Source organism: Callorhinchus milii, unplaced genomic scaffold (assembly GCF_018977255.1).
Source record: "Callorhinchus milii isolate IMCB2004 unplaced genomic scaffold, IMCB_Cmil_1.0 Scaffold1, whole genome shotgun sequence".
In the NCBI taxonomy this organism is placed as follows: Eukaryota; Metazoa; Chordata; class Chondrichthyes; order Chimaeriformes; family Callorhinchidae; genus Callorhinchus; species Callorhinchus milii.
Genome location: NW_024704742.1, coordinates 26076333 through 26100943, shown reverse-complemented (window position 1 = coordinate 26100943; position 24611 = coordinate 26076333). Strand labels below are relative to the sequence as shown.

Genomic DNA, 24611 nt, shown 5'->3' with positions numbered 1-24611 from the left:
CTAGGGGTCATAGTCTCAAGATTAAGGGTCAGCCTTTTCAAACTGAGTTGAGGAAACATTTCTTCATTCAGAGGGCAGTGAATTTGTGGAATTCTCTACCCCAGAAGGCTGTGGATGCTCAGTCCTTGAACATATTCAAGACTGAGGTTGATAGATTTCTAAAGGATAGAGGGATTAAGGAATATGAGGTTAGGCCGGGTAAGTGAAATTAGGTTGGAAGATCAGCAATGATCTTATTAAATGGTGGGGCAGGCTCGAGGGGCTGAATGGCCTACTCCTGCTCCTACGTCTTATGTCTTATGGAGCCCTGGTCGCAGATGGACAGAATGATGTTTGTCTCTTCGACCAAATCTGTTTCTGTGCTGTGGGTGGCATGGATTCCCGATTGAGGGTTTTGTGACGGGTGTGGCGGGAGAGGAAGGAGTGAACCGGGGAAGCAACAACTCTTCCAGGACCTTGGAAAGGAAAGTCAAAATAAATCAAGGGCCGAACTGTAAACAGTATTGGAATCTTCCGCCATTCCTAATGGACATTCATTTGTTACGAGTTTTAGAGTTTTCACAGCAAATTCTCTCATAGCAAATTTGTTTCCAAGACTCTTCATTGCTGCAGCTGTTCTAAGTACTTTATACTCGGACTTTTCATGGATTGCGTCTTGCATCGTCTTAAGCGAAGAGCCTTGCTCCTTGCAAAGTTTGTGCCTGTTCTATCGCAGAGTTTTCATCAGAACAAAGAAATGTATTGATATGTTTTGTTGTGGAATATGTTGCTTTTATATTGTTACAATAAATCAGCGGATTGTAATCAGTGACTCAAAGTACAATGGATCATGATGCGACAAATGGACCCTTTGTGGGTGGATGGGAGTTACTTGGACTCTATAAAAACCTACCTCTATCGTCCACTTCTCCTCCCAACCCCCACTGTATTGCTAGTAAAATATTATGTGGGGGAGGGTCAAATATGGAATAGTCTTTACAGTCACCATTACTCATTTAGCATCTGTTTCCTAGCAATGCCTGCATTATGGGAGATGGTGTTATTTTTAAAACAGAACGATCTCACAATACTTTCATGTTGCTACGTTTTATGTTATTATCTGAAGAAGGTGGGCAGGAGAAATTTCTATAACAGCACTTATAAAACTACTCCAGTGTAGAAAAATGAATATTTAAAGACTACTTGCAATTGACCTCATTACAACAAGCCTTTAAATGCTCCTGCTTCGGTTAGTCAAACTAACAAAAATAGACAAAGGTAAGGCATATAACATTATGGATCTGTGGGCGTAAGTAATGTATCCATTTATTTTGGGATTCCAATGATGGCATAAGCCACAAATGGCTTATGTGAGTATTATTAGAGAATCAGTTAGATGGCAGAATATAGAATCTTTAACATTCAACAGAACAGGCACATGGGCTTTGGTTCAAAATATCATCTGAAGGATAACATTTCCAATAGTGCAGCACTCAGCACTACACTGGAGAGTCAGGATCAAATTCTATGCACTGTTTTTTTTGTAATCCTGTATGGACTGCTAACTGTTAGACTGTTCGTAACAACAGCAACAACAAGATTTCATTTATAGAGCGCCTTTCACGTCGGGAGGACGTCCCAAGGCGCTGGACAGTTGGGTCAGGACCCGAGCAGGGGGGAAATGGTCAGGGTGAGGGGAGGGGAGGGAAGGGAGGGAGCGAGGAGGGCGTAGAGAGTCGAGAGGGGAGCTGAAGGCACGGTCAAAGAGAAAGGTCTTGAGACCGGCCTTAAAGGAAGAAAGGGAGGAGACGGCGAAGGCACTGGGGGATAGAGTTCCAGAGCCCAGGGGGTGAGAGGCTGAAGGCCCGGCCACCGATGGTAGGGCGGTTGGGGCGGGGGATGTGGAGCAGACCGGATCCAGAGGAACGGAGGGTACGGGCAGGTAGGTAGGGGAATAGTAGGTCGGAGAGATAGGAGGGAGCAAGGCCGTGAATGGCCTTGTAGGTGAGGGTGAGGATCTTGAACTCGATCCTCTGGGGGATGGGGAGCCAGTGGAGGCGAGCGAGGGTGGGAGTGATGTGGTCCCGAAGTCTGGTGCGGGACAGTACATGAGCTGCAGAGTTCTGAATGACCTGCAGCTTGTGGAGGGAGGTGCCGGGAAGGCCGGCGAGGAGAGAGTTCCCATAGTCCAGCCTTGAGGTGTCAAAGGCGTGAACCAGAGTTTCAGCAGCGTGAGGGGTGAGGTAATGGCGTAGTCTGGCGATGTTCCGGAGGTGATGGAAGGCGGTGCCAGTTGTGGTGCGGATATGAGGGAGAAAGGACAGCTCAGGGTTGAACAGAACCCCGAGGTTCCTGATTGGCTTTGAGAGGTGGAGAGTGCAGCCTTGGATGCTGATGCTCTCAGCGCCTGAGGTGCGGAGGCGCTGACGCGAGCCAACCAGGAGGGCCTCAGTTTTGCACACATTGAGCTGAAGAAAGTTGTCTCTCGTCCAGGACTCGATGTCGGACAGGCAGGCTGTCAGGACATCGATGGTCATGGAGTTGAGGGTAGAGGAGGAAAGGTAGAGTTGGGTGTCATCCGCATACATGTGGAAGTTAACCCCATGTCTGCGGATGATGTCACCAAGGGGGAGCATATAGAGGGTGAAGAGGAGGGGACCGAGGACAGAGCCCTGAGGGACACCGCACGAGACAGTGCGGGGGCTGGAGGAAAAGTCGTTTGTGGAAACAAAATGAAGACGGTGGGAGAGGTATGACCTAAACCACTCAGGGACAGGGCCTTGAAGGTTGAGGTGGGAGGACAAGCGGTGGAGGAGGATAGCGTGCGGATAACTGCACCTATAGTCACCTTCCCCTCCTGCCCTCCTCACTGCACTTAGAGTAAAATCCTGTGAAGCACTTTGAGACTTCCTCCCGACAAGAGAGGCACTATATCAGGTGTAAAAAAGTATTATTACTGTTTGGTCTATTATGCGCTATGTGTAAACACACGTTTACAGAGTGAATTGCAGGTGCCCTTGATTATTATAATTAAACAATGCCAAGTAATGTTTGTAAATCTGATGATTAATACATCTTGTTCATTGGTTATTAATGTATTTTAGGGCACCTGTATTTCCTTCTCTACAGAGTTTGCACATGGTGTAGAATAGAGCCCCTCCTGCCCATCTCAATAAAATGGAAAGAGTGTTAATAATTAGAGCTGAGATTTTTATGGAGCAACAAGAGGTTACTTCTGCTGAATAGAACTGTCAAGAGGATGCAATTAGAGAATTATTTTGGAATGCTTTTAACTATTTTGATTTTGTCTGTCCTGAGTTTCATTGCTTAGTTTGCCAAGTACAAAAGTAATCCTGGAGCAGGCTTGTGAATTAATATAGTCCAAGCCTGGGTGACTTTACGCGTGGGCTTTAAAAGCTTTAAGTCGATGGAATTCCTTTGAGGTCCTTCTTCCTTCTGTCTGTGGGGCTTGGCAGAGTTGCTGCTTTGTGTGCCTCTGGCACATTCATAGGATGTAAAAGTTTGAATGAACTAGGAATCAATTCTATTCCCACTCAGATTTTGCACTGCATAGATGACTTTTATGAGGCAGGGCTGTCCCAGCTACTGTGCAGTAAATTAAATTGCCCTGTTATAAAATAACAAGTCACCTCTGTTTCCTTTCCTTCAGCTAATTTCAAATTGAAATAGTGCACATAGCCAATTACTTTTTTGATGTGAAGTCTTGGTACCACCTACAAAATACACCATCACTATACTTTACAGTATATCCTGGAAAGTGCTTTGAGATGTCCTCCCAGTGTGAAATGCGCTAATCAAATATAACAATCAGTTATTTATAATTTAGGCATACTTTGTATATGCCTTCCCACTTGGGAATTTGGGATGTCACCACCTCAAGAAAGGTCTGAGGTTGGTCAGACAAGATCTACCCTGTCTTAATGCATGCTGAAATGCCCTAGCAAGCCACTCAGTTAAGAGAAGAGGATGGGAAATAAAGGCTGGGCCTGCCAGTGGAACCCAAATCCAACGTCTCGTTGTATCTTGGTAAAGATAGTGAATACCATATTGAAGTTGACACACTCAGTGAGGTTAAATTATTTTATTAATGAAAAATTTTTGGAACAGGAGCAGTAGAAATTTATATTTTACATGGATTTTAATCTCCAATGTTCTCAGTACTCTGACTTTTCATCTTCTTTATTTTAAGCTTCATATCTTAATGACTCACTGCGAGGGCTTGTCCAGGTCAAGGAGCTGTTTGGTGATGCATGCTGACTGCTGGAAACATGTTTGTCTCTGCAAATTGCTGTAGGGTTGCTTTTAGAAGCAGCCGGTGATGTGCAAGCGCAGAGAAGCATTCAGACTGTTTACTTTCACTTTCATATAATCCTTGCTGGATTTGTTTTTGATTTTGTACACATTCACTACCTTTCAGAGCAGAAGGCTGTTTCCTGCAAAAAATTGCACAAAGAGCCGTAAAGGAATTTTTGTGGTTGAGGGAATATAGCGGAAATTGTTCGCGTTTTGAAAAACATTTCACCAAGCCCCTTGGATTTGAAGAATTGAGTAAAGTTGTTTTAAATAGTCTTATCACTGTGCAGATGGTAACAGGAAAATCTCCATTGCTGACAATAAGCTACAGAAAGTAAAGGGCTGACATCCCATTATGTCTTTGAATTAATGTAACCCTCAGGAGACCCTGTCTGACTGCGGTCGGTCTAGTTGGAACTTGCATCTTTTAGCCTATTTGGTGTAATTTTGACATTATTGATATTTCGCCTAAATTGTACAATTCAAAAATTAAACAAGTCAACAATTAAGGTTATTTGTAAATTTTTGGTTCCTTTTTTGAAATGTATTCATTAGAAGCATCAGCTCTTGTGCGCTGTACAGTGGGAGAATAAAGAACAAGAATTATAGTGAGTATCTGCCCTTCACTCATCATTCTTTTGAATATTCCTTGGACCTCATTCACCTGTGAAATAATTTGATAAATAAGAATAATCCTTAAACTTCTTTCACGTCAGGAGGACCACTGAAAGTGTATACTGTAAAGTGTAGTGACTGTGTATTTTGTAAGTAAATGTTAAGGTTGTTATGAAAGATTGGGGTGTAACATTTTCTCACCAAGTATTACCCTCTTTTACATATTATTCACCTGTAGAATCATAAAATCATGTAGGATTGCCTTTAATTTGTTATGAAAGAATGGTGAAGTAGGATCTTAAAAGTTCAGCAAAAACATTGCCTGTGGCTATCATTAACAATTCACCAGATGGTGCTTTCTTTTAAAAACCCAAGAGAAGACCTAAAGTCTACTTGGAAAAAAAAGTTTATCCAGAATTTGGTGTTTTCTAATTGGCAAACCAAACACACTCACAATAGTTAAAGAGATATTTTCAGAGGAACAACAAAAAAATTTTAATTCAGCTTTACTGAAAACTTCTCATTTAAAATACACTCAACAACAGCAACAGCAAAAAGAAATTACATTCATATGGCGGAGTCCTGTAGCTCAGTGTTAGAGCACTCACCTCACAAGCGAGAAACCTAGGTTTGATTCCCGGCAGGGCAAAACATTGGGCAAGTCTCCTTACTCCACACACCCCTGTTTACCTAGCAATAAGCAGGAACCTGGTTGTTAGTCATTTGGTGGATCACTTTTCCGGAGGTAATAATTCCTTAAAAAAAATAATAAATTGATCACTCAATCCACGACCGTTTGTGGGACACTGCTGTGCACAATTGGCTTCTGCATTTCGCCCACAAAATATACAGTCAATTCACTTTACAGTATATTCTGTGAAGCGCTTTGAGACATCTCAAAGACATAATAAGGTGCTGGATCAAATGCATGTATTATTATTATATACCACCTTTCACGTCAGGAGGATGTCTCAAAGCACTTCACAGGATTTACTGTGAAATGGAGGGTCTGTATATTTGTAGGCGAACGTGGCAGCCCAATTGCACGCAGCAAATATCCCACAAACAGCTGTGAAACGAATAAAAAATATTTATTCGGGGGATTGTTGGCCAGGACACCGGGAGATAGAAACTCCCTTTGAATAGTGCCACGGGATCTATAACGCCCGCCCACCTGAACAGGCAGACCGGACCTCGGTTTAATGTCTCGTCTGAACTCAGCCTGTAAATCAGCGTCTACTCCTTACTTATGGAACCCAATATTATGCATCATTAGCACTGCCCGAGTGAAGGACGCTATATAAATTCAAGTTGTTGCTGTATCATTCCAACACCCTTTTGTAACTTGAGCTGTTGTAGTTCAATAAATTCTAACGATTAACCAACATCTCTGGGGCCGAACTGCTCGCATGTACATTTTCAAACTACCATCTTCAGTCAGTTTTGTTGTGGCGTTTTACCTGTGATGTATCAGAAGGTAATGCAGTATTGTACAGTTGTACATTATGACTTACCTGGTAGAAGTACTCATTCATTTTGAAATCCCTTTGTATTAGTGACATAGACTTAACTATTTTCTGTGAGTTTATTACATTCATTCATTACTTTACAAAGGCGGGAAATTCTGCTGATCACTTTTCTTACTTTAGGCTTATTGGATTTGCTATGTGTTGTATCTGTTATGAAGTCAAATAGTGTTCTTACATCTATTATAAATCCCATTTCCCTTGCACTTCAATTACTTTAATCGCATGCCCTTTTAATCTTTAGTCAGAAGAAAATAAATTCAGCTCAGAGAATCTTGACTCATGTTGGAGGCCGTGACCATCCTTCTTGGGATGGGGGGGAGGTGAGCTGAACTGGCTCCAAGGTGACATGTTTGGGAACTGATTGTCGGAATCGAGCCAGCCCTCTGTGGCAGTCTCTTTAGTCTGGTTTCTGAGCCAGGTGGGTCCGCAGTATTCCAGGGCACCGCTGATGATAGGTTGGCACGTCAGCCGGACTGGAAGGGCAGACCAATTATTGGTGGATTCTTCCCACTCAGCTCCTGTTAGCCCTGTAAGCCAAAGCCCTAACGGATATGGTGGTCCCAGCTGAACAAGCAGAGGGAAAGCTTGCCAGGCAGCACTCTTGATGCCGGGCTATGCAGTTTTAAGTGGTTAGACTCCAGCATCACCCCAACGCACACTCTTGAGGTCCCCAATCCTTGGTTCTTAATAATCTGCACCTAATACCTTCCAGAATTAGGTAATCACTATGCGTCCCTCCAGGAAGAGAGTATGTTTTCCGTTTCAAGAAGTCTCTGGAATTTCCATGAGTAGTGGGATGTATGAAAATCCAGTTTGTTTTGGATACTCTTAAACATCATGATGCGTTTCCGCATATTCAGATACCCACCTGACCAAAAAAAAAGAACCATCCACGTTGCACCACTCTGAAACCTTTACAAAGCTCTTCTGAAGCTATGATGCTCAAAATCTCAAGGCCAGCACAGGGGTTTACATTTTGAAAATGCAATTTATGTCACAAAGCACTTTATCTGGTGGTGAGACACCAGGCAGGTCAATAGGCTCACTTGTTAAACCCTCTTATTCTATATAGTATTTTAAAACCATCAGAAATATATTGCTACAGTCACTGCATCTCAACCCCGTTTTGCCTCTAATCAATCATGTGTCTCATTCCACCCATAGTGTTAAAGTGAACACTCCATCAATGTGTACTGTGCATCATTCCTAGCTGTCGAAGCCTTGAACTTTCTCCCAACTTTTGATGTTCCCACTCTGAGAATAATTGCTTGGAGATGTAACAAGAGTGGCTGCAGGGTAACTCCCTCTGATCTTGTCTGCTTGTCGTATTACTGTGCAATGGGAGCAGGGAGGTCCGTCTCTGGTTGCTCAAATTCATGCACAAATATCAGTTCACCTGCCTCAAACCATCAGATGAATAGATGAACATTTACCGACTGAAGATATCAGATGAACGTTAATGCATTGGTAAAACACCAAGAGTTCACTTTCATTTCAGTTATATAAAGCAGTCTGCACTAGGAGCATTTCTGCCACAACAACTTGCATTTATATAGTGCCCTTCACTTCTTGAAGTTGGCCCTGCTTTTGCTGGTGCCAGGTGTCACTGGTGCTTGAAGATACAGGATAGAGATAGTGTTAACAGGCTTTTTCCTGTTATGCACATGCATTTAGGTTTTGTGAAGAAATGTCAGCCTTTGTTATTAGAAATCTTGATAATAGTGGTTGTACAACCTCATGGCTGAGATACACAAGCAGTTTTTCTGTGATTCTACATGTCGCATATTCATGCTGGCTCCTTTAGACATCCATAGCCTGTTGATCCTAATTTTCCTCTCATCTTCTGATACCGAGTAAGATCAAAGAAAAATTGGTCTTTCATCAACGATAGAAGTATAAATGAGGAAATAGTTTTTTTTGGTCAGCTGGATATGTGCCAAACGCAGAAACCCATCATCATACTTAAGAGTATCCAAATGAAGTTATCTAAGAGTTCCACAATATACATGGAAATTTCTGTGCCTGGAATGAAATAGGCACTCTCTCCCAAGAGGGATGCACCTTGCTCACCTAAGCCTGAAAAGTATTAGGTTTGCAAGAGCCAAGACTTAGGGACCCCAGGTGTACTGCTGGGGTTTAACCAATTAAAACTGGTTATGTTGCATTTGCAAACATTAAACAAACTCCCTTCTGCCTGTACAGCTAGGACCATCTTATCCTGGTTTACAGGATAATTGAGGTAGCAGTAGCAGTAACATTGAAGAGGGTTTGCACTACTATGAAGTATTTCAATTGCAGGAACAAAGTTTATAATGTGTTGAGGAAGTAGGAGAAACATTGAAGAGGGGCTGCATTATTACTAAATGTTGAATTTTGGTTTCCATTCAGGTTGCCTTACAGTGCAGGAAGGATCTAGACAAACTGCACAAATTTGAGCAGAAACAACTACATCGTTTGCTGTTGGTGAATCATGAGGAAGCCTCTGCAAGGGTCCAGAGGGAACTAGTTGTGCGCCTGAGGCACGAACTTCAAAACGTAGTCTTTGACCAGCTGAAGGAAGTCACCAGGAAGGAAGAATTGGATAAGGCTGCAGTCAGTCGACATTTGTACCAGAACTGGTGCATTCAGGTAGAAAGAGATAACTTTACTAATGTATTAGTCTTTATAAACTTTGATTGAAAAGTTAACAATTTGTTTAAATGGCTAAATGACAAGGGGAGCTACTTTGAAGTTGGTGGCTGAGAATTTTTAAATGGGATTGAAAAACTAAACCTAGAACAATGCTATAGGATTCATCAAGACAGTAGAACAAGAGGACATAGGTTTAGAGTTTCACAGGGCTATTTCAGCACAGATACCAGGATGTTTTTCTTTACCCAGAGAGTAATTAATTACTGGAGCAGGTTGCCAGGAAGGGTAGTTGAGGGCAGGACACTGGACCCATTTAAAAAGCATCTTGATGCTGTATTGATGTGTATTCTCTGGGACACTATCCACTGTGAAGGGTGCTATATAGATGCAAGTTGTTGTTGTTATTCCAGTGCCTTGGGACGTCCTCCCGACGTGAAAGGTAATTTTGTTGTCATTGTTGTTGTTAACCTGGAAGATTTGGATCAGATGGGCTGAAGCGTCTTCATCATCCAATCCGATCTTGTGAAAGTTAGGACTCCCATTGTTTGTTATTCTGTCACCCTGAAATAAACATTTCATTCCGATGTCAGATTACCTGTAATGTTTACAATATAGAACAATATTGTTTGAAATGAAAGTAAATCATTTTAGGTAGTGTAATTTGCCCACTCCTTTACTTCCATTCTGTCTTCTGTCCTTTATGATGTATTTCTGGTTTTGCTTTTACTTCATTTCCGCCAACTGTAACCTAATCTAACTAAAAACAACTACTTTAAAGCATTCACTTACCTCTCGGGCTCAGCTGCAAGAGTGCCACAATCCATCAACAACAAGATTACATTTGTATAGTGCCTTTCACGTCAGGAGGACGTCCCAAGGCGCTGGACAGAGTACAGCATTTCACACTTTGGAGGTTAAGCTAAATATAAAACAATCTTCAATTAGCTGAAACAAGTTCCATTTCCAGTTCTTGAACCATTTTCAAGGTTTACTTGAAGCAATGGCTTCCCACAGTGAGTTCATTTGTCATCTCAATGTAGTACTTTGCATTTCCATTAAATCTCACTTTGAAACCAATGATACCAAACCATGAAAATGTCACTGACCACAGCTTGCTATTAGATCTGGTGTCAATTCACCTCATTAGATACGAAGATGTGAAAGTGATTCTCATTTCATGTACCACACTAGCATCAGAATTCTATTTACTTCAGGATGTTTTAATGTCTTTCTTCTATGCAGCTCCTCAGGCCGGGAAGCATTGCAAATGTCGCTGTGTTGATGTTAAAAGGAGCCCTATAAATGGTGCTAGCATTATCTTGAGTTACTTTGTTCTTAAAGGACTGAAACTCAATTTTGCAGTTTTCATAAACTGTAGACTAAAGTGCTTTTTTATTGTTAACAATATTACTTTGTTTAGATGGGGATCATGAAGTATTAAGAGATAAGAAGTATATCGGTGTCAAGTGGATCCAGATCAAAATGGGATATGAGTCAGCAGCTAATAATAGAATAGAGAAGGTAGGGGAAAGTGGTCCAACGGGATCAGCTGTTTGTTTCGATTTCCTGTTAAAAGAGACTGGGTCTGTAATTGGCAGAAACAAAGTCCTTTCAGACTAAAACATTTTCCTCTTAAGGATTGCTAAGAAAGGAATTACATTATTGGGGTCTGGTTTGTGTCATTTATTAATGAAGTTCCAAATTCTGCAAATTGGTATGTCATGGCAATCCGTGAGAACTTTATTCCAACTTGAGGAAGAGTTATAATAAGAATAAGAATTATCACATTTGATATAGCGCTTTCCACTTCACGAGAATGACTCATAGTGCTTTACAGGATCCACTGGAAACCTTAGTGACTATGTATTTGTAGGTGAATGCTGGGAACTCCCCTGAGGTGCCCGGAATTCTAGGAATCCATTAAGAAATACTGTGCATTAGTCCCCATTATCATTTATGTGGTAATTTTTATGGAGTCACTGAGATTGGGTCTCATCAATTTCTGTTTAAAGAATTGCTGTTTACAAGATACTTACTGAGTAAAACATAGAATAATAATCCTTAATTGTTAGATTTGGTACAGCGCCTTTCACTTCAGGATATATCAAAGTGCAGTGATTGTGTGTTTCAGCGGCTTGGAACGTCCTATGACTTGAAAGGCGCTATACAAATGTAATCTTGTTGTTTTGTGGGTGAACATGGCAGCCAATTTAGTGCGCAACCATGTCCCAAAAATAGGTATGAAATAAATTAAGTTCAAAGTGTTTCCCAACAATTGTTTTTGTTTGAATTATTACAAATATTTATCAAGATCATGAAGGTGAAAATGCTCATTGATTTTGAAATCCTAATTATAATATTGGCTTCCGTGTAGGAACCTTGAATGGATTATGAATTGCTGTATTGTTTGTCTTGTGTGCAGAACCCTGGATACAAGTCACAAATTATTCCAGAAGACTTCATTGAATCCTAGAAAGGCGTCATTCAGTCTGAAATGTTTACAAGCCTGTGTTTTTTTTGATTAAACATATTTGTAATTTAGTCTCTCTGAGTCTTAACCTCTTTACAGTTTCAGTTGGAGGAGTTGATGGATCGGCAATTGTCTTTCCAGAGACAGATACTTGCAGAGGATCTCGCTCATAAGAAATACCTAGCAAACAGGATACAGAGGTGTGTGAACCAGAGAAGTAACCTTGTGAACACAACAGCCTGTCAGATATCGGTCCTCATCAATCGAATGAAAAAGTAAGACATGGTTGTTGCTCAAAACAAATATATAAAGTTAATATCCATTGTAGATTCTGCCTTGAATACTGTCTGCTTGACTTAAGGCTATGGTTGCAGGCAGAGTTTTTATAATGATATATTCATTCACTTGGCTAAGTTACATGGATAATTGAAATGCAAGACAGAAAGTCAGTGTAATTGAAATAGCTCAATAAATAACACTGTAAAATTAGATTAGCCTGACTAAGAAATGTATTGAAAAGCAGATTTACCATCATGCTAAATATACACTGGAATTGGTGAACTGTATACAGTATATAGTTTGGGGCACAACATGTCAAGCGACTGTCAGGATGGTAGAAAGTGAACTAGATGGACCTTGGTCTTCTTTTGCCTAGCAAATTCTTATGTTCTTAATGTTCCTAATATCATCTAACAACAATAACAACTGGATTTATATCGCCCTCCACGCCGAATGGCGTCTCAGAGCACTTCACAGTAACGAGTCCCGATGCCGGGCCAGGGGAAGGGGGAGGGGGAAGAAGGTGACCAAAGGCATGGTTGAACAGCCGAGACCTGAAAATAGGAAGAGAGGGGGCGAGGCGAAGAGAGTGAGGAAGGAAGTTCCAGAGCCTCAGGGCGTAGTGGCTGAAGGCACGGCCGCCTTTGGTAGAGCGGAGGACTAGGGGGACAAGGAGGAGGCCAGACCCAGTGGAACAAAGGCAACGGGCACTGTTTTGAGGAGGGAGGAGGTCAGAGAGGTAGGGGGGTGCAGAGGAGTGGAGAGATTTGAAGACAAGGGTGAGGATCTTGATGTCGATTCTCTCTGGGACAGGCATCCAGTGCAGTCTTGCAAGGACTGGGATAATTGGGGAGCGGAGTTTGGTGCGGGTAAGAATGCGGGCGGCAGAGTTTTGTATTACCTGGATTTTATGGATGGTAGTGGAGGGGAGACCGGCGAGGAGGGCATTTGAATAGTTCAGCTGAGAGGTGACAAAGGCATGGAACAGGGTTTCAGTGGCTTTTGGAGTGCGGTATTGGTGGAGGCAGGTGATCCATCTAGAGTTCCAGTCAGTCAGCATAAAAGTTCTCAACAAGGTTAAAAAATCTTTGCTTTTACTTTGAGAAATTTACAGCCGCAATGAACATTTAATATAACCTTTTAAGTAATAAATGCTTTTATCATTAAGTGTCTTGTTAACCTCTTGCATCATCAGCTCCATACGAATAGTCAGCCTAAAGATCATCAGAAAACACAATGTTGTAAATCAGATGTTGCTAGAATTTAGTTGGTGGGTAGACTATTGGAATATCTTCCAACCCATTTTATAGCCTAGTTTGTAAGCACAGTGATGTGCCATATGTGTCATGATCTGATAATGTCATCATTTAGTTGGCAGGCTTGTACTGACTAATTTTATAATGGCTATTGAAAGCTTGCTAAAAAGATTCGAACCATAGAGGTTTAAACCCAAAGAAGGTTATATGGTGCATCATAAAATGGATTTCTGAGAAATTACTATCCATTCAGTCCCATTCTCTTACCCTAACCCATGCCTTTTTTAAATTTATTCTTGTTAGTTATTTATTTAGTCTCTTCAAAGCTAATATCGATTCTGTCAACTATCGCATTAGGAAAGGCAATCCACATTTTAACAATCATCTTGGCAAGATAAAGAATCTCTCCTTTTGCTCTTTGATAATTAGTTTAAACGTATGCATTCTGGTTATTGACTCACTGACTAGTGGACTTTTTTTTTCTGTTTACTTTATCAAAATCCCTCATAACTTTAAAAATCTTTTATCAGGCCTCTTCTCAACCTTCTCCATTCTCAGTTCCTTCAGTCTCTCCTCAGAAGTAAAACTTCTCATCCGTGGTATGATAGTGATTCTCTTCTATACCCAATCTGTGATCCTGACATCCTTCCTGTAGTGGGGTGCCCCAAAACTGGCCACAATATTCCCAATTTTATACATGTTTAATTAAAGTTTTAGTTTAATTTTACAACAACAACTTGCATATATATAGTGCCTTTGCACTCAGGTTAGGTCCCAGAGAGCTTTTACAGCTTGATTGGCTACTAATTCCAATTACTTTGTCCTCTGCAAGTCTTTCTTTTTCTGATGGTGGTGGATATAATGGTATCTACACCAAGACACAACGGAAACAATGACTGACAAAGGAAACTGCTCTGTCTCTATAGAGACATTGCGAAAGAGCACTTTCACATTTCCTTTTACTCGGATCCAAAGCTTTCATCCAAGTTACTCTGTGCATATCACAATGTGCTCTTTCCCAATACACAGAGTAACTTGGATGAAAGTTTTGGATCCAAGCAAAAGTAAATCAATCATTTTGATCTGCAATAGGAGTGTAGTGTCTTGTACAGTATGTGTGATATGTGCACATCAGCTATTTCCTTTAATTCATCAGAGCATGAAAGGAGAATCAATAGCCCCAGAGATCAATACTTCTAGATGTTCACATCAACCAATCTTCAAGGTTCACTGCCTAGTCATCTTCCTATGTTCCTATATGTATGTATTATGTACACACACATATATGACTCCTTTAGTAGAATTTCTGTATTGTACCTTTAAGTCTTCTTAGTCTCATTATTAAGTAGGTAGGTTTATACACCAAATTCTACAGACCAGCATATTTTGCTGATCAATTGGGGTAGAGGTAAATAATTTACCTCTATTTTTATCGTGATAATTTTAGAGCCTTGTTGCCTAGGCAGTTGAATGCTTAATAAAAAGTTACCTAGTTCATCAATACATTAGGCTCAGGCTTTTTATCGCCTTGTATATCATTTATACATATGTATGAACACATACATATTTATTTGTACCTTAGTTAATTTTAATAAGCGAAGTAAAGTTAAAGTGAAAACCTTCTAGGTGAACAGCAGTCAGGAAGGTCTTGGAGAAGTGAATTTACTGTTGGCCTGAACAGTGTTGATGCGCTATTAGCATCAGTGACACGTGTACCATCGCATAATGTATGTCCAAACCATGCTCTCATAATTGGCAGTTCTCACTGTAACAATATTTTTTTGTTTATTACCTAAATTTGATTGTCAAAATGTACCTGCAACTGTAGTGGGAATGGTGTCCTAGCTGGATAAGCAGCAGGATGCTTGCCAGACAATGTGTCAATGTGGGTTTAGCTCATTAGACTCCAGCAGCACCCCAACACACACTCTCGGCTTCCCCAAGTCTTGGCTCTTGCCAACATGCACCTAATACTTTCCGGAATTCAGTAAGCAGCATGTGTACGTCCAGGGAGAGAGTGCGCATTCCATTCCAATAGATGGGAATAGGTGAGATGCATAGAACTCTGTTTGGTTTGGAATACTCTTAAGCACAATGATGGGCTTCCATGTCATATACCAAGCTGACCCAAAAAAGGAATTTAAATTGTGTTAATTTTTCTTTAACAGAGCTATTTTGGGAGTATTCCGTTTTTTAGTGCGAGGTAATACACATTTAAATTTTCAACCTCGAAAAGGGTATATTGATTTCTTAAATGCTTCCGTGGATAAATATACACAATGACTGGCATTGCGCCAACAGGCCAGGAGTTCCCATGTTTCATCCCTGGTTCGTGCTTATTCGTCTTATCTTAACTGCGGACAAGGGAGCATTGGATGCTCAAAAGTTGATCATGATCTCTGGGGTGGTGGAGGAGAGGGGGGAGGGGATGGTCGCATTAAAAATGAGACGGGGTTCACACTCATAACAACTATGCATTGTCCCTGGTGTTTATATGTGCTGACACCAGGCGAATGCAGGTTCCTCCTATACTTGGAATCTCCACTTTCAAATATCCCAAGGACACTCCTATTCCAGACTCACAAATAAACAACAGGCACCTCGGTGAGATATCAGGCAGTCATTCCTAACAACACACCCTTAGATTGGCACAAATTGCTATTGTTGAGGTGAAGAGAAATATTGGCACAGAAGGAAAGTAACTGTTCCATATATGTTTGAGGGAAAGAGGCTGATTTTTTGATCTGGTGATATCCTAATTAACTCCTTTGTGCAATTTAGCGACTTATCATTCTTGTATTTAATATAGGGCCTTATTGAGTTGTCAAGATGCCTTACAATGCTTTACAAGATTTTACTGTTGGTTTTACAGTAATGCTATGATGCACTTTGAGACGCCCTCCCAAAGTGAAAGGCGCTTGTGTACTACTATTGCTGTATCGTAAAGTTGCCAAATTGATTAGCGGTGTTAATTATGACACATCACTTCATCACAAGATTTACCTGAAAAACCCAGATGCACCCTACAAGGTATGAAGGCAATGAACTGAAAAAGGTTGAATTTCTAGTTGTGTCAATAGTGTGCAGTGTTGAAGCTCCAAACATGCTGCATGAATCGTTGGCATGGATCCACATTCAAACACTCCAATGATTCATCAAGGCATGAGTTTACTTGAGTGTATTCCCATTCCTGTAACATACTTCTGTTCACAACCAGACACTGCAGTTATTCAATTCCACTTTGAAGAAGCTAATCGACTCAGCTGGAACAGCTTTGCTGAGATAAATCTTGCTTTGCGTAAAACCTCCAAGGTTTTGAGTGTACCAGGAGCCATCATTTCTTTCTCTTTTAAGTTATGTGGCAAATAATTTTATGCTTGAACAGTTATCCTGTTTATGCCTCCATAAACACGGTACCCATTAACTAGCATGTATATCATTCAGGCAGACACAGGAGAGACTGAGCCAAAGATGTGGAATTCAGCAAAACTAGGGAATTAATTGTGAAGTGCAAGCCAAAAGCACAGAGCATGTATGGTTACTCATTGAGTCTATACACTGTCCATTGTACATATCGACTATTACTAGACTTTCATCTGCAGAGAATGAAGGGAAGATCAATAGGCATGGAAATCAAAATGTGCAACATAACAGTTATTAGACTTTTTAAAAATAACATAAAGTAGAAGCGCCTTGGAACACCATCCCGACGTGAAAGGCGCTATATAAATGCAATTTGTTATCCTTGCTCAGTCGTGTCCGCACCAGATGGACACCTCCTTAAAGGCGCCTTTAGGTCATGGGCAGTAATGGTACCCTGGCTGATTTTTGCCTCTAAGCCAATTGCAGTGAAGGTAGCTATTGATCCTCACCATCTTACTCAGCATAACAAGGATTTGACCGCACAACCTAGTACTACAATCGTTGGAGGAAATGAATATATTTTGTGTTTTTTACAAGTATGTGGCTGTTCCTACATCCTGAAGTGTGGTCACTGTGCAATTTCCAAGCATGAATGAATGTGCAGTTCCAGTACAGTGAAAACTAACCCATAACTACAAGAAAACAGTGAATAACTCATAAAATAATAATTGAATATACTAGTGAAGCGCTAGTGGGAGGTATTTTGTGGAACTGACAATTGTGAAGCCAAAAGTTGAGGACCAATTTGACTGAAGGCTCTGGAATTCTTGGTGGATACACTGCTTATCATGCTAATTTTAGGGCTGTAACGTGAGCAACAAATAAATGATAAAAACAAGTTACTGGTTGGGTATTGGAAAACATTTTGAACTAGCATTTATCGCACCTTAAATTAGCAACACAGGTTGCCAGCTGTAATCTACAATATCCCAGTTTGAATCCTGGGATTTTCAGTAGTCAGTAACTGACAAGGTTTTGTGGGGGGGTCAGCCATCACATGCATAAGAGTATCCAAACTAAACAGAATTCCAATCATTCCACCTATAAGGTAGATTAAATACTAATGGATGTACTGAAGGCAAACTTAAGACTTGGGGGCAACTACATTAACAGCTGAATGAAGCAGCATTAAAACGCAATCACAATTTTGTAGGTGCAATTTATATTCAATAATGGCAGGATTTGAGAAAAATAAGTGATTTATTTATATATATATATTTATATAAACAACATAGCCTCCTTCACGCGGGGCAGTGCCTTGTTGAAATGAAAAAGTCTGCAGAAACTGACCAAATTAGAATTTTGATCACGTTAGTGCTGTTTGCCACATCAATCCCCAAACCTTCTGAATAACCTGCTAACATTTGGATTGTGGCTTTATATGTTAACTTTATATGTGGCTTAAACTATAAACTCCTAGCATAGAAATTTACAAGGCAAAATGAGACCATTTAGTCCATCGCGTCTGCACCAGCTCTCAGAGAAAGATGTTCATTCAATCCCACTGCCCTGCTTTAAATCCATAACGCTTTAAGACTTGATTACCGGTTACCAGCTATATGAGTTATTGTAATCTGAAGTGTACTTTATATGATTTTCTTTAGCATTGATTGTGTGTCAGAAGCTCAAGTGGCGTCTCTGCTGGAGATGATGCAGCAGGAGATGCTTGTTGTGAAGCGGAGGTTAGACGAGGTTGAGAATAAAGAGAAGAAACTACTGCATCGCAATCTCATTAGTGAGAGAAGAAAACTGATTTCAGAAAAAGTAAGTGAACTGAATTTCCATCTGTTCTAGTTTGTAAGTATATCCAGTGAAGCAGGAAGTGTGTCAGCTTCTGCAAGTCAGAGAATCTGCCTCACAGTAATTCTTAGTGAAGAAACAGTTATGGTTATAGAATTATAGAAAGTTTACAGCACAGAAGATTGCCATTCAACCTGTTGTGTCTGTGCTGCTACTAGCATCCCCAGTGAAACTATCTGTTGTAATCCCATTCCCCTGCATCCTTTAATATTGTGTGTCCTCAAATATGTCCTCCCTCTTTAAATTATGTTATAATTGCTGAAGGTGTAGTGAATAAAGCTGCATAGTATGGACCAGGAGCTTGCTGGCTCAAACTCAGGTCAGTGATTAGTTTGCTGGTCCCAGCCCAGGTTGCATCCATGCCCCCCAGCCATACCAGGGATAGGAAGCGACAAACTGGTCAAACTTCCTGTTCCTGATACCTGTTCAGTACCCTTACCGGTTGTGAATGTTTGTGACAGCCGGGTGGGGAAAGGCCAGGCTCGACTGTGACATCCTCTACAGTCGAGTGAGTAGCCTGCCAAAACTCATTGCCAAGGCTCTCGCATGAACAATGCTCAATTGGATGGGATGCTGGAGGGCAACCAGCCCCAGAGGAACCACAAAATAATAATATTAATTTTTGCATTTGATATGGTGTTTATCATGTCATTGACACATCTCAAAGCATTTCACAGGATGTACTGTAAAGTGGATTAACTGTGTATTTTGTGAGCAAAATGTGACAGCCATTTGTGCACAGTAATGTGCTACAAACAGCCATGGAGTGAGTGACCAATTTTACATCCTAGCAAGAGGAAGCCAGACCAGGAGCAGAGAAGCATATGCCGGTAGGAAGTAAATTGGAAAAATAATTGTATACCCAAAACATTTTTAGAAAAGGGAATGGAAAAATTAATAAATTATGTTATGGGCTCAGTATGTTTGGATGAAGAATACTCTTTTGAGCCATTTGATCACATCTTTCCTAATGCCCATCCCAACGTCTCCTAATCACAGTATCCTGGTCTCAACAGCTATTTCTAGGGACACATTTGATGTTCTAACAATCCTCTGTGGTAATACGTTTTCTAATCTACTGATTTTTTATCTTCTGGTGATAATCATGTTACTGACTCTCATCGATGGGCTATATTGTCTTTGGCATTTCAAAGCCCACCTGACTTCTTTCACTGCTTTTGGTCATCTTTGCCGTCTGCGCCTTGTGTCTGTCTGGACAGACGCCAGGAAGTTTTTCTTTACTCAGTGAGTAATTACAGGATTGAAACAAGTTGGGTATTCTGGAAGGATTGGGCTGAAAATATGTCTTCATCTGAACCAATCTTAGGAAACGCATTAAGAAAGAAACATTATAGCACACAAGGAAGGCATTCAGCCTATCATGCCTTTTCCTTTCCAGCTCCACAATAGAGCTATGTGCATAATCCCATTCCCATGCTCTTTCCTCATAGTTCTCTTAATTCCTATATCTTTATCTTTGTCTATTTGCTTCATAAATATTCCTTGGCCGCAAGAATATTTTTGGTGTTTCCTACTACATGGTCAATGTTATTTCCAATTGAGACCTAGCTTTGCCAGGTGGCACATCACCATTTTTTTTCACTGTGTGCTGTTTTCCAGTGAGAGAAGAAATTGAAGCATACATCAGAGCTTTTTATGGTAAAGCCCTAAACTTCAAGAAAGCATGTGATACATCAATGCGAGGTTGCCTCAGAATTGGGTTGGATTACCATATTAAAACCCTATATAAATCAGGAGGGATACACATGATCATGAAGCAATTTGTGCTGGAACCTGTCTGCTGAGAACACTTGGAGCAGGTGGTTCCAACAGGATGTCAATAACAAATTGCATTTATGTAGTACCCTACACACGGGATAGCATCTTGGCGTGTTTAAATGCTGTGGTGGGATTGATTCAAGGTCCTCAAAGCGGTTCCTTTTGGGAAGTCCAATGGACCATTGTTAATGTTTGTAAAGAGATGGTTCTGTGCTCATTTAGTGGAGCTCTCCTCAACCCCAGGCAAAAGAGTTTGAGAGCAGGAAATATCTTGCACCTTATCACTGCATTGCTGAATGAGGTGTTCCATCACTTCCAGCAGTACTGACTGCATGTTGGGCTCATTTTGCACAAATTCTAACAGGTTGACAGTTTTGAACCTGCAGATACTAACTTCTGGGATCAACTTGAAAGCTTTAATAATTCTAGAAAAGTTAGAAACAGCAACAACAACAACGTGCACTTATGTAACGCTCTCTGTGAGTGCTTGACAATGGTGGAGCCCAAGGCTGAGTCAAGGGGAAGGGGAAGGTGACCGTAGGCGTGGTCGAAAAGGAAGGTCTTCAGGCGCAACCTGAATATGGGGAAGAAGGGGGTGAGGCGAATGGAGGTAGTTCCAAAGTTTCAGGGCGTAGTGGCTGAAGACACGGCCGCCAATGGTGGAGCGGAGGATTCGGGGGACACGGAGGAGGACCCAGTAGAGCGGAGGCAGCAGGTACTGGTGTGGGGAGAGAGGAGGTTAGAGAGATAGGGGGGTGCCAGGGAATGGAAGGATTTAAACACAAGAGTGAGGATCTTGGTCGATCCGCTCTGTGACAGGGAGTCAGTGCGGTTGGCAAGGACTGGAGTAATCGGGGACGATGTTTGGTGTGGGCGATGGAGTTTTGAATGAGCTGAATTTTGTGAATAGTGGAGGAGGGGAGACCGGCGAGGAGAGTGTTAGAGTAGTCCAGCCGAGAGGTGACAAAGGCATGGACAAGGGTTTGGGCAGGTTTTGGGGTGAGGTATTGTCGGAGACGGGCAATGTAACAGACGTGGAAGAAAGCGGTGCTGGTCAGGGTCAGACGTGGGGGAGGAAGAATAACTGGGGATCGAACCTGATGCCTAAGTTGCACACAGGTTTGGAGAGTTTTAAGGACAGATTGAGGAGGTCAGAACGTGGGACAGAAGACGTCATCGAGAGCCAAAGAGTTTGGCTTCCGTCTTGTTGACGTTTAACTGCAGGAAATTTGCACTCATTCAGCTCCTGATGTCCGACAGACAAGCTGACAGAACATCAGGGGACTGGGGGTCGCAGCTGAAGTTGAAAAAGTAGAGTTGAGTGTCATCCGATACATGTGAAAGTTAACCCCATGTTTGCGGTGACATCACCGAGAGGGATGGATCCCTGGGGTACCCCGCAGATGACTGGGTGGAAATGCAAAGAAAAGCCATTTGCAGAAATGTAGTGCTGGCTGTTTATAAGGTAGGACTTGAACCAAGCTAGTGGTGTCCCACGGAGGTGGATGATGGAGAAGAGGGGATGGAGGAGGAGGGAGTAATCGACTGTCGAACGCGGCGGAGAGGTCCAGGAGGACAAGGAGGCAGAGGGAGCCCTGGTCACAGATAGAGAGGATATCGTTTGTGACCTTCACGAGTGCTTCCTCTGTACTCTGGGCAGGGCGGAAACCGGACTGGAAAGGTTCGAGTAGAGTGGGGGGAGAGCTGTGCGCGAAGTAACAAACATATTTTATCTTGAAACTGGTATTGATTTTTAACCTGGCAGTATTTCAATTGTGCCATGTAAGAAAACTATATTATTCATATGTCTAATATGGACAGATATTAGTATTCTCTTTATATGTTTCAGATTTGTTCCAAACAAAGGTAGCGTCAAGTGTGTGAGCAGCTCTCCATGGTTCAGCACTATGCATACATTTAGTCTAATGTATTACATTAATACTTGGCTGATAAAAGTGCTATTCATATCATACCTTAATAACTATGCAGAATAAAATGCCTCAGTTTTGGAATGTCAACATTTTGGTAAGAAATCTTCCAAATATAGAAGCATTTAAAGCTGCTCTCCAAAGGATCATTGGAATAATGAAAAGGGAAATTGCTTTTTGCTTTTGAACAAATCAAACCACAGGATAAACAGTTGATGGCAGTATTGCAGCATGTTTTAGTATGAGTTTGGTTCCAGTACTATTTGAAATCTGCCCCATCAAAATCAGTGTCACTCTGCAAAATGCAGGCGGTAACATTTTATTCCGTCTTTCCCCTCGGTTTAACTTTTGCTGTATTTTTGCAATGGGAAGGGATCAAAATTAAACCAAGAGGATTAAACCATTACACAAAATGTAAAAAAGATAGTGTGAGTAAATATTTACCATTAAGGAATTTTTTTATTTTCTGGTTGTATCAATCCTGGTAGGTAGAATTAGCATGAATGATGATTTTTAACATGGATTAATAACGTAGCCTGATTGAAACGTACCCTGATTCTACATTTCCATGATCCAGAATGGCTATGTCCCATAATGATCTGAAGATAGATCACGATTTTATCTCATCGGTTGAAAACTATATATTTTGGAATGACCTTTTTCTTAAAACCTTGCCCAGTGCCATGTATCGCCTGAGATCTTGGGACCAAATGGAAGCATCACAAGATCAGTTTGGATAAAGAATACCCTTTGAGCCATTTGATCGCATCTTTCCTAATGCCCATCCCACCGTCTCCCAATTACAGCGTCCTGGTCTCAACCAGCCTTCCTGTAGGCTGTAAACAGTAGCCCAGTTCAGGTGGATGTTAAAGATCTCATGGTGCTATTTGAAAAGGAAAGGGAGTTTCTCCTTATGTCCTGGTCAACAATTACCCAAATAAAATTGTTCACTCATTTCTTGGCTGTTGGTGGGACACTAAGCAAATTGGATGCTGCGTTTGCCTACAAATACAGTCACTACACTTGACAATAAAATCCTGTGAAGCACTTTGAAATATGTTGTTGATGTAATAAGATGCTAAATCAAATTCAGGGATTGTTATTATTATGCTCTCTGTTGGTCTCTTTCCCTCTTTCAGTGTCTCCCAAATCTCTCTCTCTCACAAATAACAGGTTATTTTACTGGTATGAGTTCTTCATTTGTGGTATTGTTATGGTTAAGGATCTTCAGTGCCTTTTAAATGGCACAGGTTATTGTTGCATTTTACTGTTAAATGATTTTATAAAATGGTTGCCATACGTGATTGTTTGTAATGACAGATTTGTGAACAAGAACGTCAACAGAAGGAGATGACATCTCTTCTTAATACTTTTGAAGAGAGACTATTGGATCCCCAGAAATACTTGGTGGACTGGCACAACTTGTCATCTAATCAAAGTGCAGAATTCCAGGAACTGGTGGAGAAGTTGGATGCAGAAGCCGCCAAGCAATTGAAAGCCTTTACCTTGCACCTCAGTCATAGTGCCGTCACCAAACATCGGCAGATCAAAGCCTTACTTGTTCAGGAGCTGACTAATCTTGGGGTGGTCAAGAGTTGTTTCCAACAAATAGGGGAGGAGCAGGAGCGGGAGATCAATATTCTACGTGAGAAGGAAGGAAAACAAGAGGAGGAAGAAGAACGAAATAGTCGGGAATCCCTGGAGAAACTTAGGAAGGAGCTACTGCAGCAGCTGGCTTCAGAAGCTGAGCAACAGAAATCCATGAAGCACCAGGGGCGGTTGCTTTTTGAGTAAGTGGTCTTGAAAATAACAAATACGAAATAGTTGTCTCCAAACGCTTCACTTTAAAGCATGGTGACTCCGCGCTTTGTGGGTGAAAATGTTCACAAAGGGCAAAATACATTTTCACAAGTACAGTCGTCCTGAGAAAAGAAACATAAAATTAATAAATTGTGAGCTACATTGTCAGATGATTAATCATCTTCACTTCCAAGCCCTATTTTGATGCAGTGAAATTACTTCTTATTCAACCTGATTTTTTCATTATTTTTTCTTATTTATTATTTTTCAATTCTTTAATGTCATTTTTCTTTAATTAATGTTCATGAATAGAGCCTGAATACTTTCACAGTCACATTGACCCAGACTGCACTTAATTGTATGAAATAACCACACAGTTAGATAAGATGCCGTTCGTCTGTTGAAAGTGGGCTTTGGGAAAACAATTGCAGTCAAACTCTTGTTATTAACAAGCTCTGTGTTACAAAGTTCTCACAAATGTCACTAGTCCCAGCTGAAGCTTTGTCAGTAGATATCCCAAAACTCTATCATGTTGAGCTCCTAATGAGGACAAAATTTGTGGAAAGATTTTAAAGCGAATCTTACTTTGGAAGTTTTGCTGCAGTTTTTGTTTTTAAAAAGAGCTTCAAAAACCAGACTGAATTTAAGAACTTACAATTTACAATTTTGCTCAATCTTAACTTTTAAGACAGTGTGATCTTAAAGACTAAAACTAAATAGTCAATTCACTTTGCAGTATATTTTGTGAAACGCTTTGAGATGTCACAATGAAGTGATAAGGCGCTATATCAAATGCAAGGATTATTAT

The 24611-nt window shown here is 41.0% G+C and overlaps 1 protein-coding gene across 1 annotated transcript in view; it reads left to right on the top strand.

Annotated features, from left to right (window-relative positions):
* Positions 1-24611, top strand: part of LOC103181089 (limbin) — a 75718-nt gene that overhangs the window by 21281 nt on the left and 29826 nt on the right. The window contains exons 10-13 of the mRNA XM_007897314.2: positions 8826-9065; positions 11638-11813; positions 18101-18260; positions 23324-23793. Of these exons, the coding sequence (XP_007895505.2) occupies positions 8826-9065; positions 11638-11813; positions 18101-18260; positions 23324-23793 (1046 nt within the window). The remainder of the gene's footprint in view (positions 1-8825; positions 9066-11637; positions 11814-18100; positions 18261-23323; positions 23794-24611) is intronic.